Source organism: Sus scrofa, chromosome 7, assembly GCF_000003025.6.
Source record: "Sus scrofa isolate TJ Tabasco breed Duroc chromosome 7, Sscrofa11.1, whole genome shotgun sequence".
Classification (NCBI taxonomy): Eukaryota; Metazoa; Chordata; class Mammalia; order Artiodactyla; family Suidae; genus Sus; species Sus scrofa.
Window position 1 is genome coordinate 32,166,877 of NC_010449.5, and position 18,409 is coordinate 32,185,285.

The following is an 18,409-nucleotide window of genomic DNA, read 5'->3' on the forward strand; positions in this document are numbered from 1 at the left end:
CTGTCTTTGGGAGTTCCCATCATGGTGTAGTGGAAACGAATCCGACTAGGAACCCTGAGGTTGCGGGTTCTATCCCTAACCTCGCTCAAGTGGGTTAAAAATCTGGCATTTCTGTGAGCTGTGGTGTAGGTCGCAGACGTGGCTTGGATCCGGTGTGGCTGTGGCGTAGGCCAGCAGCTACAGCTCCGATTAGACTCCTAGCCTGGGAATCTCCATATGCCACAGGTGCAGCCCTAAAAAATACAAAAGACAAAAAAAAAACACACAACCTGTATTTGCCTCTTAGCTAGAGTTGTGGTTTAGACCAAGTCGCTAACCTTTCTAAAGCTGGTTGTTTTTCAGCAGTGAAGTGAGGATAATTACAGTCTTTCTCCCGGGGTGGGTTCAGTATTAAATGAGATTTGATTATAAAAGGTCTTTGCAGATTCTGTGATTTGGGAATAATGGTAATCCACATTTAATGAGTGCTGTGTGCCATGCATTGTACTAAGCACTTTAGGTATATTGCTCCGTTTAATCAACCCTGTGTGGTTAACAGCTATTATTCTCTCTTATAAGTGAGAAAGTTGAGACACAGACTTAGAAAGCTGTCCAGGGCCACAGTTATAAGAGGTAGAGCCATAATGGAAAATCATACTTAGGAAGCAGTGGAACAAGAGGTCTCCAAGAAGTATTCTTTTCGCCAGCTGCCAGAGTTCTTTGAGGAAGACAGCAGCGGGGAGGAAGAGAAACCCAGTGGAAATAACTTACTGGCAAAGTCTCTTTTGTTTGCCAGATTATTATGAGTTTAGGGATATATTGTAGAAAAACTGAGATTTGGAAATGCTGTGAATAGATTTTACATGGAATGGTCTAGAGTGGTTTGAATATTTTTAGGAATAATCTGGAAAAAGGAAAACCAGAACGCCTTCAACAGTCAGAAAGCAGAATTTCTTACAAGATTAGAACAGTAGGAAGTGCATATGTAAAGGGCATGAACATAACCACAACAGAAAAACCTCTGTGGAGTTGGTTTAAAAAAAAGTTATACCCATCGGAGTTCCTGTTGTGGCTCAGTGGAAATGAATCTGACTGGTATCCATGAGGACACAGGTTTGATCCCTGGCCCCGCTCAGTGGGTTGAGGATCTGGTGTTGCTATGAGCTGCAGTGTAGGCCACAGATGTGGTCGGAGCTGGTGTGGCTGTGGCTGTGGCATAGGCCAGCAGCTGCATCTCCAATTCGACCCCTAGCTTGGGAACCTCAAGATGTAATGGGTGGGGCCCTAAAAAGACAACAAAAATTTATACCCAGTAGTTTGCATTGTGGCTCAGTTGAAACAAATCTGACTAGCATCCATAAGGACACATGTTTGATTCCTGGCCTTGCTCAGTGGGTTAAGGATCCGGTGTTGCCATGAGCTGTGTGTAGGCCGAAGACGTGGCTCAGATCCCATGTTGCTGTAGCTGTGCTGTAGACCGGCAGCTGTAGCTCCAATTTGATCCCTAGCCTGGGAATTTCCACATGCCATGTGTGTGGCCCTAAAAACAACAACATTTATACCCAGAGTACATTTTGAAGATGACAGCCTCTTAACTATTATTGGTTAATAATATCCTTGAAGGTGATCTTGTAGACGTTTTAGATTGTCTCTATCACCTCTGTTGTCTTCCTCCTTTACACCTTTTTATTTTTATTTATTTATTTATTTTTTGCCATTTCTAGGGCCTCTCTCACGCTATATGGAGGTTCCCAAGCTAGGGGTCTAATCGGAGCTGTAGCCACCAGCCTACACCAGAGCCACAGCAACGTTGGATCTGAGTCTCGTCTGCAACCTACACCACGGCTCACGGCAATGCCGGATCCTTAACCCACTGAGCAAGGCCAGGGATCGAACCTGCAACCTCATGGTTCCTAGTTGGATTCAGTAACCACTGAGCCACGACGGGAACTCCATTTATCCCTTTTCAACTTTCTATTCCCAGAGATCTTGGGTATCCTCACAGAGAGCATATGTGAAGGAAAAGTGGGAAACTTGTTCACCTCTAATAGAACACATTAGCAGAGTTCTCATTACTGTGCACTAAGAAAAAAACCTAATGGAACCAGACTGAAGTCAGTGATAGGCAGTTAAAATAGTTTAAGAAATGTCGTGGTTTTCATGTGAGAATATACTGAAAGGATCAGGATTTGTTAATCTGAAATGAAAGTTTGGCAAAGATGTAATAACTTTCTGAATTCAAGTATGGAGTATAGATGAAGGGTAGATTGGTTCATTTACCAAATTCTGTGCACCTTGCCTCATCTTTACCACCCAGCTTTTACGCAGAGAGGAGACGTGGCCCTAGGTGTAAGAGGATCCTGCCTTTTAGAAGATCTTACCCTCATTAACAGCCTGAAAGCTTTGTGCTCTTGAAATAGATCCAGGTGAAGATTGATTGCCCCCAGTCCCATTCCAACTAGCTTTTCAAGATCTGAATAGTTCAGTTGCAAGATACTAAACTTAATTACATGGATCACATTTCCATTATCTTGTTTTCTTCGTAATAAGTTGATTAGAGGAAATTGCAAGTGAAAAAGAAAATATTAGACTAGAGGTTATTTTGGATAAATACTTGAGATGATTATGTTCTAGGGAGAAACCACTGTGCCCTTTTGTAGGTGCAAAAAATATGTGGAGAAAATTCCACTCTCAAAATGGTATGCAAATTTTCCAAGGTGGGGAGATTATGATGCTGAATGGTTTTGCTATTTCAGGTCAGCAAAATCAAGACTGAAAAAAAAAAAATAGGAGCCTTCACTGGAGGCTTATGAAATAAATAATAAAATATGTATTTGTGTAGCTCTTTAGAGTGTTTGAAATGCTTTCACATACTGTGTGGAAGTGATGCTTGAGCAGGCTTGCTTCACAGCTATAGAGTCTTATTTCCATTATTAATATATTTCTAACTCCTAGCTCTTTTCTGAAACTGTCTCTAAAGTTACTGTTAGGTGTATCAGGGTGTTGTGATCCTTTAGTTCTTACAGTTGTACGTTGCTATGACATGTAGAACTGTGTTGGCCACAAATAGTTTAGTAGCAAAGAGACCTAGATTATTGAAGTGCTTTGCTGATGCTTCCGTCCTCTCTTTCTCTTTCTTTCTTCTTCTGTTTTTCTTTCTTTCTTCTTAGATCTGTTCTGAGGACTAAGATTCATTTGGGGGATGGTTACAGAATTGGAACATGGTAGGCAATAAAAATATACATTCAAAGTCAAATGAAACATCCATCCTGGAAGGGGAGCAGGCCCTTATTATCATGTTTACACTGGTTATGTTGAAGAATTTGATGTCTGTCAATTTTCCTCTTAGGTTTCATAGATCAAAAGAGTTTTGTTCTATCATTCTAGGATTATAGAGGAATTTACTTACAGGGGACTTTGGGAAATGTCGGATTAGGTGATTTCTTAAAGTGTTTGTCATTAAGCATTAATCTTGAGATGGTTTCTTGAAAAAAAGGAGTTCTGAAGCCAAGTTCATTTGGGAACCCTGCAAATTGGGTCCTCTCCTCAAATTTCATAGTACACTCTGATCCTATTCATTGAAGTACTGTTTATAATAGTTAAGTTAGAAAGAACTTAAAAATTCAGAGAGGAGAGCATAATCATAGACTATTATACAGTAGTTAAAAAGGAACAAAGTAGGAATTCTCTTGTGGCATATGTAGAAGGTTAAGGATCTGGCATTATCACTGCAGTGGTTTGGGCCACTGTTGAGGCACAGGTTTGATCCCTGACCCTGGAACTTCCATGTGCCCCAGGTGTGGCCAAGAAAAAAAGGAACAAGCTCAATAAATCTGTCCTCCCAACAAGACTGGAATTTTAAGAATGTTAATTTATAAAAACTTATTACAGAATGAGAATGATATATGTAATATATAGGGTTTTTTAAACTATATGTTTTTGTAGTGTACCTGTGTATATGAAAGCAGTTTTATAAAGTCTAAAAGGATCATACTGGAGTTCTCTTGTGGTTCAATAGGTTGATATGGCATAATGCAGCAGCTCGGGCTGCAGATTTGATCCCTGGCCTGGGAAGGTTTCACATGCAATGGGCGCAGTCCCCCCAATTTTTTATTTATTTTTTTTAATAATTTTTATTTATTTATTTATTTTTAGGGCTGCATGCATGGCATCTGGAAGTTCCCAGGTTAGGGGTCAAATTGGAGTTGCAACTGCTGGCCTACACCACAGCCACAGCAACTCAGGATCTGAGCTGCTTCTGCAAGCTACACCACAGCTCATGGCAATGCCGGATCCCCGACCCACTGAGTGAGGCCAGGGGTCTAACCTGCATCCTCATGGATACTGGTCAGATTAGTTTCTGCTGAACCACAATGGGAACACTTTTTTTTTTTAATTTTTTTTTTTTTAATTTTTTAAAAATAAAAGGATTCATACCAAGCAAGTCAGGATATAGTTACTTGGACAAGTGACTGGGATTGAGGATGATGATCAGTGTCTTTTTTTTTTCTCCCCTTTTTCCTATAGCAATGATAATGGCAGATCCTTAACCCACTGAGCCACTAGGAAAGTGCCAGTGTCCTTTCTTGCCTTATCTATAAGATTTGATTTTTTTTTTTTTTTTGGAAAGGAATACTCATGTATTACTTTTAATAAAAATTAGGTACAAATAAAATGCTTGTTAGGTGCTCAGCAAGTTACTTTCTTTTTCCTCATTAGAGATATATACCACCTAAGTTCTCAGTATATCTTTCTGGTTATTAATTCATTGTATACAAGCTAAACTGAACTTTGAGCCCTGGTATTATAGACTAGGAAGAAATTGTTTTCATTATATACTTTTATAATGAAACTTTGTCACTCATTATAACTAGTCTGCAAATTCTCAAGAAATGAGCATATTCAAACTTACTTTGTTTTGGTCTAAGAGATCTTTTGGAGTGCAGCAAAAAGAAGTTTGAACTTGGTTTTTGAATAGCTAGGAACGAGCTGAGAAGTAGATAGAGTGAAACATAGTTCAAAACCAGTTAAGTTTGGGTGGGGGGATGCGCTAGGGTTGTGGGATGGCAATCCTATAAAATTGGATTGTAGTGATCATTGTACAACTATAAATGTGATAAATTCATTGAGTAATTAAAAAAAATAGTTAAGTTTAAAGAAGCAGAACCCCTTTTGGTCTTTCCAGTGTCGGTAATGCTTTTTCCAGTTTCATGGATTTACTTTATCCTGTTCTCCACACTTGATTTTGACATCATCTGAATCAAACTTGAAGGCAATGGTGGTTCTATTTGACTTTACCAATTGCTAGGGATCAATTTTAAGGGGCTGCATTTTTTTTTAATAAATACATAAATATGTTTTTCTCTAAGCAAGGGTAATCCTGAAAAAGCTGAAGCCACATACCAGGTTTTCCAATAGAATGTTCACTTTATTTCCTCTATTTGCCTCATAAGAGCCATTGTCTTTAAATTTTAAGATATTTATCAACTGTGAAAGCATCTCTTCTTTAAAATTATGTTTTTAGGCATATGTATTGGCTCATTTTCTCAAAGGAATCATTTATATATTTTATGCAAGTTAAAACAGACTAACTGGGAGTTCCCATCATGGCTAAGTGGTTAACGAATCCAACTAGTATCCATGAGGTTGTGGGTTCAATCCCTGGCCTTGCTCGGTGGGTTAAGAATCCGGCGTTGCTGTGAGCTGTGGTGTAGGTTGCAGACGAGGCTCAGATCCCATGTTGCTGTGGCTGTGGCGTAGGCCAGCAGCTACAGCTCCGACTGGACCCCTAGCCTGGGAACCTCCATATGCTGCGGGAGCAGCCCAAGAAACGGCAAAAAAGCCCCAAAAAACAAAAAACAGACTAACTGATCATCTTTATGCTCAAAATGTAATAATATGGGTTCTGCAGTGATTCAAAATTTAATACATGTCACAAGTATTTATTGGCACCTCTACATGTTTTTATGTCAGGAAATACAGATTATTTTTTTTTTTTTTTTTGTCTTTTGTCTTTGTTGTTGTTGTTGTTGCTATTTCTTGGGCCGCTGCCGCGGCATATGGAGGTTCCCAGGCTAGGGGTTGAATCGGAGCTGTAGCCACCAGCCTACGCCAGAGCCACAGCAACGCGGGATCCGAGCCACGTCTGCGACCTACACCACAGCTCACGGCAACGCCGGATCGTTAACCCACTGAGCAAGGGCAGGGACCGAACCCGCAACCTCATGGTTCCTAGTCGGATTCGTTAACCACTGCGCCACGACGGGAACTCCAGGAAATACAGATTATTGAAACATGTTCCTCATCTTAGTGATGTAACTTCTTCCTACAATGGTGTTATACAATCCTTATGCATAAACATTGCTAGCGATGTAAGATAATTCTTCCACCAGAACACCAAGTGAAATTCAGTACAGTATAAACTATGAAACATGGAACATTCTCAAGGATTGACCACATACTGGGGCATAAAACTAACCTCAACAAATTTAAGAGTATAGAAATTTTTTCAAGTATCTTCTCTGACCACAATGACATGAAACTAGAATTCAACCACAGGAAAAGAGAAAAAACTGAATACATGGAGAGTAAACAACATGCTACTAAAAAACCAATGGGTCAATTAGGAAATAAACAAAATTTAAAAATACCTTGAGACAAACGATAACAAAGACACAACTATTCAAAATCCATGGGATGCCACAAAAGCAATGCTTAGAGGGAAATTCATAGTGATACAGGCCTTCCTCAAAAAAGAAGAAAAATCTCAAATTGACAACCCACCACGTAAATGAATTAAAAAAAGAACAAACAAACCCTAAAGTCAGCAGAAGGAAGGAAGGAAATAAAGATCAAAGAGGAAATCAATAAAATAGAAATTCAAATGAAAAACAAGAGAAAAAATCAATAAAAACAAGAGCTGGTTCTTTGAAAAGGTAAACAAAACTGACAAACCTCCGGCCAGATTCACGGAGAAGAGGAAAGAAAAAAACCCAAATAAACAAAATGAAAAATGGAGAAATCTCAAGGGATACTGCAGAAATACAAAAAACTGTAAGACAATACTATGAATAATTATATGCCAACAAATTTGACAACCTAGAAGAAATAGACAACTTTCTAGAGACTTAACAGCCCGCCAAAACTGAATCAAGAAGAAATAGACCAACTGAACAGACCAATCACTTGAAATGAAATTGAATATGTAATAAAAATACTCCCTACAAACAAAAGTCCTGGACCAGGTGGCTTCACAGGTGAATTCTACCAAACATACAAAAAGGAACTTATACCATTCTTCTTAAACTCTTACAAAAGATTAAAGAAGAAGGAACACTCCCGAAGACATTCTGTGAAGCCACCATCACCCTAATATCAAAACCAAAGATACTACCAAGAAAGAAAATTAATAGACCAGTATCTTTGATGAATATAGACACAAAGATTCTCAACAAAATTTTAGGCAACTGAATCCAACAACATATAAAAAAGATGATATACCATGACCAAGTATGATTCATCCCACGTTCACAAGGATGGTTCAACATACCCAAATCAATCAACGTCATACACCACATTAAAAAAAGAAAAGTCAAAAACCACATGGTCATCTCAATAGATGCAGAAAAAAGCATTTGACAGAGTCCAACATCCATTCATGATAAAAAACACGAAGGAACGTGAGTATAGAGGGAACATACGTTAACATAAAGCCGTTTATGACAAATCCACTGCCAATATAATACTCAGTGGAGAAAAGCTGAAAGCCTTCCCACTAAAATCTGGAACAAGACAAGGATGCCCACTCTGACCGCTTTTATTCAACATAGTATCGGAAGTCCTAGCCACAGCACTCAGACAAACGAAAGAAAAGGTATCCAAATTGGAAGAGAAGAGGTAAAATTGTCACTGTATGCAGATGATACTATATATAGAACTATAAGGACTGTATATAACCTAAGGACGCCACACCAAAACTACTCAAACTGATCAATAAATTCAGGATACGAGATTGACATTCAGAAATCGGTTATATTTCTGTATGCTAGCAATGAAATAGTAGAAAAGGAATATTGTACAAAAACAATACCTTTTAAAATCACACCCCAAAAAATTAAATACCTAGGAATAAACCTGACCAAGGAGATGAAAGACTTGTATGCTGAGAACTGTAAAACATTAATCAAGGAAATTAAAGAGGATTCAAAGAAATGGAAAGATATTCCATGTTCCTGGGTTGGAACAATTCATTTCATAAAAATGGCCATACTACACCAAAGCAATCTACAGATTCAATGCAATCCCTATCAAATTACCCATGACACATTTTTCACAGAACTAGAACAAACAATCCAAAAATTTATATGGAACATAAAAGACCCAGAATTGCCAAAGCAATCCTGAGGAACAAAAACCAAGCAGGAGGCATAATTTCCAGACTTCAGGCAATATTACAAAGCCACAGTAATGGTACTGGTACCAAAACAAACATACAAACCAATGGAACAGAATAGAAAACCCAAAAATAAACCCAGACACCTAATGGTCAATTAACCTTCAACAAAGGAGGCAGAATATAAAATGGGAAAAAGTCTTTTCAGCAAGTGGTGCTGGGAAAACTGGAGAGCTGCATGTAAATCAGTGAAACGAACACACCCTCACACCATGCATAAAAATAAACTCTGAATGGCTTAAAGACTTAAAGATAAGACAGGACACCGTAAAACTCCTAGAAGAGAACCTAGGCAAAACATTCTCAGACATCAGCCTTGCAAATGTTTTCTTAGGTTAGTCTCCCAAGGCAACAGAAATAAACGCAGAAATAAACCCATGGGACCTGATCAAACTTAAAAGCTTTTGCACAGCAAAGGAAGTTATAGAAAAACAAAAAGACAACCTACGGAATGGGAGAAAATAGTTTCAAATGATGCAACTGACAAGGGCTTAATCTCTAAAATATACAATTTATACAACTAAACAGCAAAAAAAAAAAAAAAAAAACCCCAACAACCCAATTGAAAAATGGGCGAAAGACCTGAATAGACATTTCTCCAAAGAAGATATACAAGTGGCCAACAAGCACATGAAAAAATGCTCAACATCACTGATTATTAGAGAAACGCAAATCAAAACTGCTATGAGGTACCACTTCACACCAGTCAGAATGGCCATCATTGATAAGTCCACAAGTAAATGCTGGAAAGGGTGTGGAGAAAAGGGAGCCCTCCTACACTGTTAGTGTGAATGTAAATTGGTACAACCAATACGGAAAACAGAATAGAGGTACCTCAGAAAACTAAATATAAAACTACCATGTGATCCTGGGGTTCCCGTCGTGGCACAGTGGTTAACGAATCTGACTAGGAACCATGAGGTTGCGGGTTTGGTCCCTGCCCTTGCTCAGTGGGTTAACGATCCGGCGTTGCCGTGAGCTGTGGTGTAGGTTGCAGACGCGGCTCGGATCCTGCGTTGCTGTGGCTCTGGCGTAGGCCAGCAGCTACAGCTCCGATTGGACCCCTAGCCTGGGAACCTCCATATGCCATGGGAGCGGCCCAAGAAATGGCAAAAAGACAAACAAAAAAAAAATAAAAAATAAAACTACCATATGATCCTATAATCCCACTCCTGGGTATCAATCCAGACAAAACTACAATTCAAAAAAATACATGCACCCATATGTTCACAGCAGCACTATTCACAATAGCCAAGATGTGGAACAACCTAAATGTCCGTTGACAGATGAATGGATTAAGAAGATGTAGTACGTACACACAATGAAATACTAATCAGCCATTAGAAAAGAACAAAACAATGCCATTTGCAGCAACATGTATGGAGCTAGAGACTCCCATACTAAGTGAAGTTAGAAAGAAAGACAAATGCCATAGGATATCACTTATGTCTGGAATCTAATATATGGCACAGATGAACCTTTCCATGGAAAAGAAACTCATGGACATGGAGAACAGACTTGTGGTTGCCAAGGGGGAGGGGGAGGAGGCATTCGTAATGGATAAGCAGTAAGATCCTGCTGTACCCCACAGGGAGCTGTATCTAGTCACTTGTGATGGAGCATGATGGAGGAAAGTGTGAGGAAAAGAATGTGTATATGTACGTATGTGACTGGGTCACTTTGCCGTACAGTAGAAATTGATAGAACACTGTAAACCAACTATAATTGAAAAGATAAAAATCATAAAAAAAAAAGTGCTCATTGTGGTGAATTTCAGGAACGTTTTTAGCAGTTGGGCAGCCCCCATGGGTGGAAGGGCTGCGGGGCAGGGGTGATTACTTAGAAGAAAGATCGCGGCCCCTCCCTTCTGTTGATCCGGGAATGGTGGTATTTACCTGAGTGGTGGGGCTCACCGCAGTTGTGCACTACTGGAGCAGAGAACCGTTTAGCCAGGGACATCTTGGTGTGATTTTGAGGTGGGGGTTGGGATAAACCTGATATACAGGAAGTGAAAGAGAGAACCTGCAAAGGAGAACTTGAACACTGTAAGTAAATTTTGGTTTTATCTTTTAGTGCAGGTGACTTCTGATTGCAACTCTAGAACTAGCATTACAGTTGTGACTCTCATTTCCTAGTGCTTAACTGTTGTAGGAGTGTATGTATTTCAATTTTTAAAAAATATGTGGGCTGGTTTTCTTTAATTGACAGATTGGATTCTGTGCCCCTTATGTGTCATTGTGGTATAAACACCACCAAATTATTTTACCACCATCTAATATGCAGAATTGAATGTGAATGTGGCCAAAGTCAGTGGATTTGACATCTGTTAGCAACATTCTTAGTGAATTACAGCCCACTTCTCAATATAAAATCACAGAAATGTTTAAGGTGTTATGTCTTCTCAGAACAAGCATGAGGGTTGTCTGTTCTTCTGTAGTTTGGAGAGAGTTCTAAATCATGTCTGTCCCTGTCTTCCAGCAGACAGCTCAGGATACACAGTCCAAGGATGAACGCTCACCGTAGCACTGAGAGCGACAGGTCATTGCGGCAGGAGGCCAGCTGCCTCATGGATGAAGCCTCAGCTGTGGCCCCGGAAAAAGAAGCAAATATCCTGGCTTCTTCTGGTCTTCAGACTCTTGCTTATCCTCTAGGTCCCAGGAATGATGGTACGGTGATTAGATCTTGACTTAATTTGGAGGGATTTCCAACACCTGAGCACCTGTTCTACCCAGAAGGCATAAATGTTCTTAATCTAAATAAAATATCCATTTAATTGGCTTAGCTTACATATCAAAGTTATGTAAAGTTTTGACTAACAAAAAATCTCCACTGGAGTTGAGTCTTGGCTCAACAGAAACGAATCTGACTAGTATCCATGAGGACGTAAGTTCAATCCCTGGCCTCGCTCAGTGAGTTAAGGATCCGGCATTGCCATGAGCTGTTGTGTAGGTCACAGATGCGGCATGGATCTGGTGTTGCTGTGGCCATGGTGTAGCCTGGTGGCTACAGCTCCAGTTAGACCCCTAGCCTGGGAACTCCGTGTGCTGCGAGTGCAGCCCTGAAGTACACACACAGGTACACACACACACAATAATAATAATAATAATAATAATAATAATCTCCATTGATCTAATCAGTTTGGTACATCTGACTTGGTAATAATGATGTAAGAAAAATGGTCTCAGGTTTAGAGTTAGAAGACTCATTCACATTCTAGCTCTGCTCCTTACCAGCTATAACCATGGATGAGATCCTTAATCTTTCTGAGCCCTGCTTTCTTAATCTAGACAACAAGCGTATTAATATTCTTCTTAGCTCACACGGCTAGAAGATTATTGAGTTAATGGATGTGAAGCCTCTTGATAAATTGTTAGGTTCTTTAAAACTTTTGGTGAAAACTAACAACAACATTAATAGCAGTTACCGTTCATTGAGCACACACTGAGCTAGAAACTTGACTTACATTTTTTAGATCAGGGGTGGCAAACTATGGTCAAATTTGAACCACTGCCTGTTTTTGTAAATAACAATTTGAAACACAGCCATCATGCCCATTTGGGGTTTTTGTTGTTGTTGTTGATACTGTTTTGCTTTTTAGGGCCACAGCCACAGAATATGGAAATTCCCAGCCTAGGGGTCAAAATTGGAGCTGTAGCTGCCAGCCTATGCCACAGCCACAGCAACACCAGATTAAGGCAACAACACTGCATGCAGCTCAAGGCAACACCGGATCCTTAACCCACTGAGCAGGGCCAGGGATCGAACCCATGTCCTCATGGATACTAGTCAAGGTCATTACTGAACTCCCTCCATTTGTTTGCATACTGTCTGTGGCTGCTGTCTGTTATAGTGGCAGACACTATGACCCACGAAGCCCCAAACAGTTACTTTTTAGCCCTTCACAGAAAGTTTGCCCATCCCTCCTTAGCTTAATCCTCCTTTTATAGATGAAGAAACTGATGTTTCAAAAGCTTAGGCAACTCGGAGTTCCCCCTGTGGCACAACAGGATCAATGGCATCTCTGTAGCACCAAGAGATAGGTTCAGTGACCAGCCCGGCACAGAGGGTTAAAGGACCTATGCAGCTGCAGCGTAGGTCTCAGCTGTGGTTCGGATATGATCCCTGGCCCTGAAACTCCATATGTTGCAGGGTGGCCAAAAAAGGAGATTAAAAAAAACCAAAAAACTTAGGAAACTTGCTCAGGCTCACACTGCTGGGTTTAAACCCTGGTCCCCTACCTCCTATCTTTCTGGCCAGGCTTTGTTGTTACTTATTATATATACATTAATTGACAAAAAAGCAGAGTGTGATTGCCATCCTGAGTGCCCATTAAGGAGAATTTATGCAATGAGTCTCTTTCCTGCTCATGCATTTAAGTAAGGTGGGTCCTGAGGCATCCTTCAGGAATCAACCCAATATAATTGCTTCATTGCTAGGGCAAAAATCTATGTTCTAAAGAACTGAATTAAAAATTAGGTACCTACTCTCATTGTTTTTTTTTTTGTTTGTTTGTTTTTTGACCACTCTGTGGCATATGGAGCTCCCCAGCCAGGGATCAGATCCAAGCCGCAGTGGCAACCTATGCCATAGCTGTGGCAAGCTTATAGCAATTAACACTTTAATCACCAAGACAGGTTTTCAACACTTGAAATGCCATTCTTAAAAATGAAAGCAGGGGAGTTCCTGCTGTGGCATAACGGGATCAGCAGCCTCTTGGGAGCCCTAGGACGCAGGTTTGATCCCTGCTCTAGCACAGTGGGTTAAGGATCTGGAGTGGCTATGGCTGTGGTGTGGGCCGATGGCTATGGCTCCAATTCTAACCTTAGCCTGGGATCTTCCCTATGCTGCGGGTGAGGAAAAAAAAACCTCATTTCATTTCCCAGAGGTCACAGGCAGTGATCCTGTTCAGGAATTATTGTTTACAGATTTAAAATACATGAGAGGTGGGAGTGAGACATTCAGTTGTATCTATAACATTTTATTTCTTTCAAAGATTGAAGGGAAAATTTTTAACTAAGCTAGCCAAATCCAGGTGATGTATGCATATTGTATTAACTCCGCACTCTGATATATTTGAAATTTTTCATTTAAAAAAAACCACATTGTTTTACATTAAAATATATTAGGAGAACTCCTTATTTAAAAGAATCCTCTGGTCCTTTTGAAAATACTTTCCCCTGTTTTCTGTGTACATCTGGATTTCATGTATTTAGGTTTTTTTTTCTTTTCTTTTCTTTTTAGAGCTGCACCTGCAGCATATGGAGGTTCCCAGGCTAGGGGTCCAATTGGAGCTACAGCTGCCAGCCTACACTACAGCTCATGACAACACCAGATCCTTTTTTTTTTTTTTTTTTGTCTTTTTGTCTTTTTGCCATTTCTTGGGCCGCTCCCGCGGCATATGGAGGTTCCCAGGCTAGGGGTCGAATTGGAGCTGTAGCCACTGGCCTACGCCAGTGCCATAGCAACTCAGGATCCGAGCCGAGTCTGTGACCTACACTACAGCTCATGGAAATGCTGGATCGTTAACCCACTGAGCAAGGCCAGGGATCGAACCTGCAACCTTATGGTTCCTAGTCGGATTCGTTAACCACTGTGCCACGATGAGGACTCAGATCCTTAACCCACTGAGCAAGGCCAGGGATCGAACCTGCAACCTCATGATTCCTAGTTGGATTTGTTTCTGCTGAGACACGATGGAAACTCCTCATATATTTAGTTTCAAGCCTGTTGTACATGATGTGGTATTATACAATTTTTTTCTTTTTTTTTTTTTTTTTTTGTCTCATTAGGGCCACACCCTCGGTATATGGAAGTTCCCAGGCTAGGGGTCGAATCGAGCTGTAGCTGCCAGGCTGTGCTGGAGCCACAGCAATGCCAGATCCGAGCCAAGTCTTTGACCTACACCACAGCTCATGGCAACACAGGATCCCCAACCCACTGAGCGAGGCCAGGGATTGAACCCGCAACCTTGTGGTTCCTAGTCAGATTCACTTCCGCTGCACTATGAGGGGAACTCCTGTATTATACATTTTTAAGCCTCTGACATACTTTATTTCAGTTAATAAAGTCAGACCAGTCCTATGAGGTGGATGGAGTGAACATTATTTTCATCTTACAGATGATGGATCAAGTTTGGAAAAAATCAAATAAATCGCTTAAAGAAAATGGCTCTTTGGTGATATTAGGACAAAAACTGAGATTCCATGAATAAATCCTAAACCAAGGCCATTTGCACTGGAACTTTTCTGTTGGGAGCAAGACCTGCCTATTCAAAAAAATGGTGTTGGTAATGTTAGGATTCTCCTATGCATGATGAACAATGCATTTTTTCAGTGAATTTCTAGGAAAAGTGACAGTTGAAGAAGATCACTATCCTTTCTGGAAAATAAAATTTAGAAACATTTTTTAAGAATGTGAAAAACGAATCGTTTTGGCAGAGTTATCAACTTCCTTAAATAAAACACAGGAAATATGAGTTATTTAAAGATAGAAGTGAAAACAGAAATAAAAAAGGGATGCCTCTATAAAACAGGACTTGGGGAGGTTAAGAAGTATGGCAGAGGATTGCTTGTTTTCCACAGAAATTCTTCTCTAATATTTTTTTGTTATTGTTTATTTTTCTTTTTTCTTCTTTTTAGGGCTACTCCCGCAACATATGGAAATTCCTGGGCTAGGGGTTTAATCCGAGATGCCAGCCTATACCACAGTCATAGCAACCTAGGATCCCAGCTGCATCTAGGACCTACACCATAGCTCGCAGAAACACTGGATCCTTTAACCCACTGAGTGAGGCCGGGGATCAAACGCAAATCCTCTTGGATACTAATTGAGTTCTTAACCCACTGAGCCACAACAGGAACTCCCTCTAATGTTTAATTTTTTTTTTTAACCATGTGTGTAGTTTACTTTAAAATTGTTTCAATCATTTTATTTCAAAGTGTGGGCATTCCCCCCTCCCCTAAAACACACACACATGAAAAAGCTCGGGGGTCCAATATGAAGTTTTAGTTTGTTTTTTCTTTACATACTCCAGGTGAGAGCTTTTGCCTGTGGACACAAAGTTTGGGATTGTTTTGTTTTGTTTTGTTGTTCTTGTTCTTTGAAGAGGACAATGTTTATTTTCCCTCCAAGGCTTTTTGCTGTGGAGTTATTTTGGTTTGTTTGTATGATCTTTCAGACCTTTCACTTGACTATGCCTCTCAGCCAGCAAATCTTCAGTTCCCTCACATGATGCCGCTTCCTGAAGACATCAAAGGCTCTTGCTTCCAAAGTGGGAATAAACGGAACCACGATCCCTTCATTGCTCCAGAGCGATTTGGAAATAGCACTGTGGGCTTTGGCAGTAACATTCATTCCCAGGCGCCAGAGAAAGTGACACTGCTTGTAGATGGCACACGTTTTGTTGTGAATCCACAAATTTTCACTGCTCATCCGGATACCATGTTGGGAAGGTAATTGATGATAATTTCCTTCCAAATTCACTCTGTTCTCTATGAATAGAAATACCTGCTGTTTGCCTGGCATTTGATGAGAGAATAAAAACATTGCATTGCTTATTTTTCTACCTTCATACTTCTGAGACAGAGGGAAAACCGATGAAAGCCTTAGCTGTGTTGCTGACTTTGGGGTAGGGAGCTGTAGAACGTAATCTATTGGATCTCTTTCCCAGTTCCTCTATAAACTTGCTCAAAAACGGAAGCCAGTACTTAATTTCTTTTATCCATGATTCATGTAACCTCAGCAAAGTAAGGTTTCCTGTGTTCCACAGGCCAAAGATCCTGGGATAAGGTGATATCTAAGTTGTATCTTTTTTTTTTTCTTTGTTTTGGTCTTTCAATAAAAAAAATACAGAAGTTCCACATTACACAAGATCAAAGCCATCTACTGAAAAGCCTTTTGCCTTCCGTCTATTGCCAATTATGCTTGGCAGTGATGTTATGGTGTCAGTTTCTAATGCCTCCATCGCTATTCAGGTTTTCTGAAACTGGATCTTTGTATCTGGCTATTTTGTTTTGACGACTGCTGTCTCTGTTCATGTTCCATTCTCTGTGCTGCTTCATTCGGATTGTAGTCTTACCCGCCTCTCATCGTCTCCTGCCTTCAACTTCTTAGGGTTAGAGTTGAGGCAACAAGAAGAGCCTGTGGGGAGGAGCACCATCCAGGAAACACTCCTGGAGTCTGGGCGGGGAGTTAGGAGACCTCTTTCTGGCCAACTGCAGATGTCAGCATGGCACAGTGGGTCGGGAGAAGACTAGAGTGATTAGTGTGTGTACACACTAACATTTGACTTTTGAAGATTTTCATCTAGTACTTAGAAGTGGATCTTTTTTTTTTTTTTTTTTTTTTGTCTTTTTGCCATTTCTTGGGCTGCTCCCGTGGCATATGGAGGTTCCAGGCTAGGGGTCCAATCAGAGCTGTAGCCACCGGCCTTCGCCACAGCCACAGCAACTCAGGATCCGAACTATGTTTGCAGCCTACACCACAGCTCACGGCAACGCCGGATCCTTAACCCACTGAGCAAGGCCAGGGATCGAACCTGCAACCTCATGGTTCCTAGTCGGATTCGTTGACCACTGAGCCACGACGGGGACCCCTAGAAGTGGATCTTATTGAAAGATCTAACCTCACTCAGGATGTTGAACTAATTTGAACTGAATTAGAAATCAGGATGGTCCCCACTCATTTGCTGAATTTTAAGCTAAGTGGAATTGAGTTATTCAGGTATATGTATACTTAAACGTATGCATATCAATTCATGATGAACCATTTTTAACCAGAGCCATACCTATGTATTTCTCAATCATCTGAATTAAGATTAAGCTAGAACATTAAGACATTTTCTTTGCATTTTTTTTTTTTTTAGTGCCACACCCACAGCATATGGAGGTTCCCAGGCTAAGGATCGAAATGGAGGTACAGCTGCCGGACTACACCACAGCCATAGCAGCATGGGATCCGACCATGTCTGTGACCTACACCACAGCTCACAGCAACGCCGGATCCTTAACCTACTGAGCGAGGCCAGGGATCGAACCTGCATCCTTGTGGATACTAGTCAGGTTTGTTGCTGCTTAGCCATGACGGGAGCACCAAGACATTTTCTTAATTGGTCCTATATTTTATCAGGCTTGACGTCCTGACTTCAGTCTTGTTTGTTATCACGGGCACCATACCCCCCCAACCAGACTTCCCCTAAAAAGCATTCCTCAGTGTGGGCTGTCTGAAGTAGGTTGCTTCTGAAAGTAGCGCTTGGGGAAAGAAAGGCGAGCATCTTCTGGGAAGCAGATTCCTTTATCTAGGCGGTTCATCAACTAAGTCAGCCAAGGTCATGAATTCTGAGAGTTTCTTAGGTTTTTTTCTGTCCTCTGGCCACATAAGGTGTTTTGAAGCCTAGCCAATGAGCTTACAAATGCGGATCACTAATGGCAAGGGGGACAAGTTGAGACGTTGAGAATGGATTAAATTCAAGTCTAGATGAAGAACCGAGCTCAGATCCCACTGATAGATTGGGGAATTTTATTTATGGCATATTCACTGCTGTGATTCATGGCTGTCTCAGCTAACTTCAACCAGAACATTCCAAAAAAATGTCAGCATTCTTTAAAGACTACCTTTATTAGAATGGATTTCTTGTGTATGGTGTAGTGACTTGGAAAGCAGCCAGTTCAGGGTGGAGGATTAACAGTTTTGAAGACGTGAACAGCGAGGCTTCCAGACAGGTTAAGGAAGGAAATGCAGTGCGTCCCCTTTGGGCTGCCTGGATGCCAGCTGCCTGCCCTGTCCTTTGTGCTGGCTTCTCATCCCACAACTTCTGCACAGAAGTGCAATAGGAGTAGAGGTCTTGGGGCCAGTTTTGCTGGAGGGGATCGAAGAGGATCTGAGGGAGGAAGGATGGGAAGAGATGAATATAAAAACAGGACTCTTTTCATGCCCTCATGACCTCTGAATTCATGCCCAGAGCAGCCCTGTCTCTTTGAA

The 18,409-nt window shown here is 40.8% G+C and overlaps 1 protein-coding gene across 4 annotated transcripts in view; it reads left to right on the forward strand.

Annotated features, from left to right (window-relative positions):
• KCTD20 (potassium channel tetramerization domain containing 20) overlaps positions 1–18,409 on the forward strand; it is a 49,032-nt gene that overhangs the window by 20,833 nt on the left and 9,790 nt on the right. For 2 of the 4 annotated variants that reach the window (XM_005665921.3, XM_013977857.2), the window contains exons 2-3: positions 10,910–11,097; positions 15,609–15,882. In XM_005665921.3, coding sequence (XP_005665978.1) covers positions 10,938–11,097; positions 15,609–15,882 — 434 coding nt within the window. In that variant the 5' untranslated portion in view covers positions 10,910–10,937. The remainder of the gene's footprint in view (positions 1–10,909; positions 11,098–15,608; positions 15,883–18,409) is intronic. The other 2 variants (XM_001929543.5, XM_005665922.3) reach the window with 1 other exon arrangement.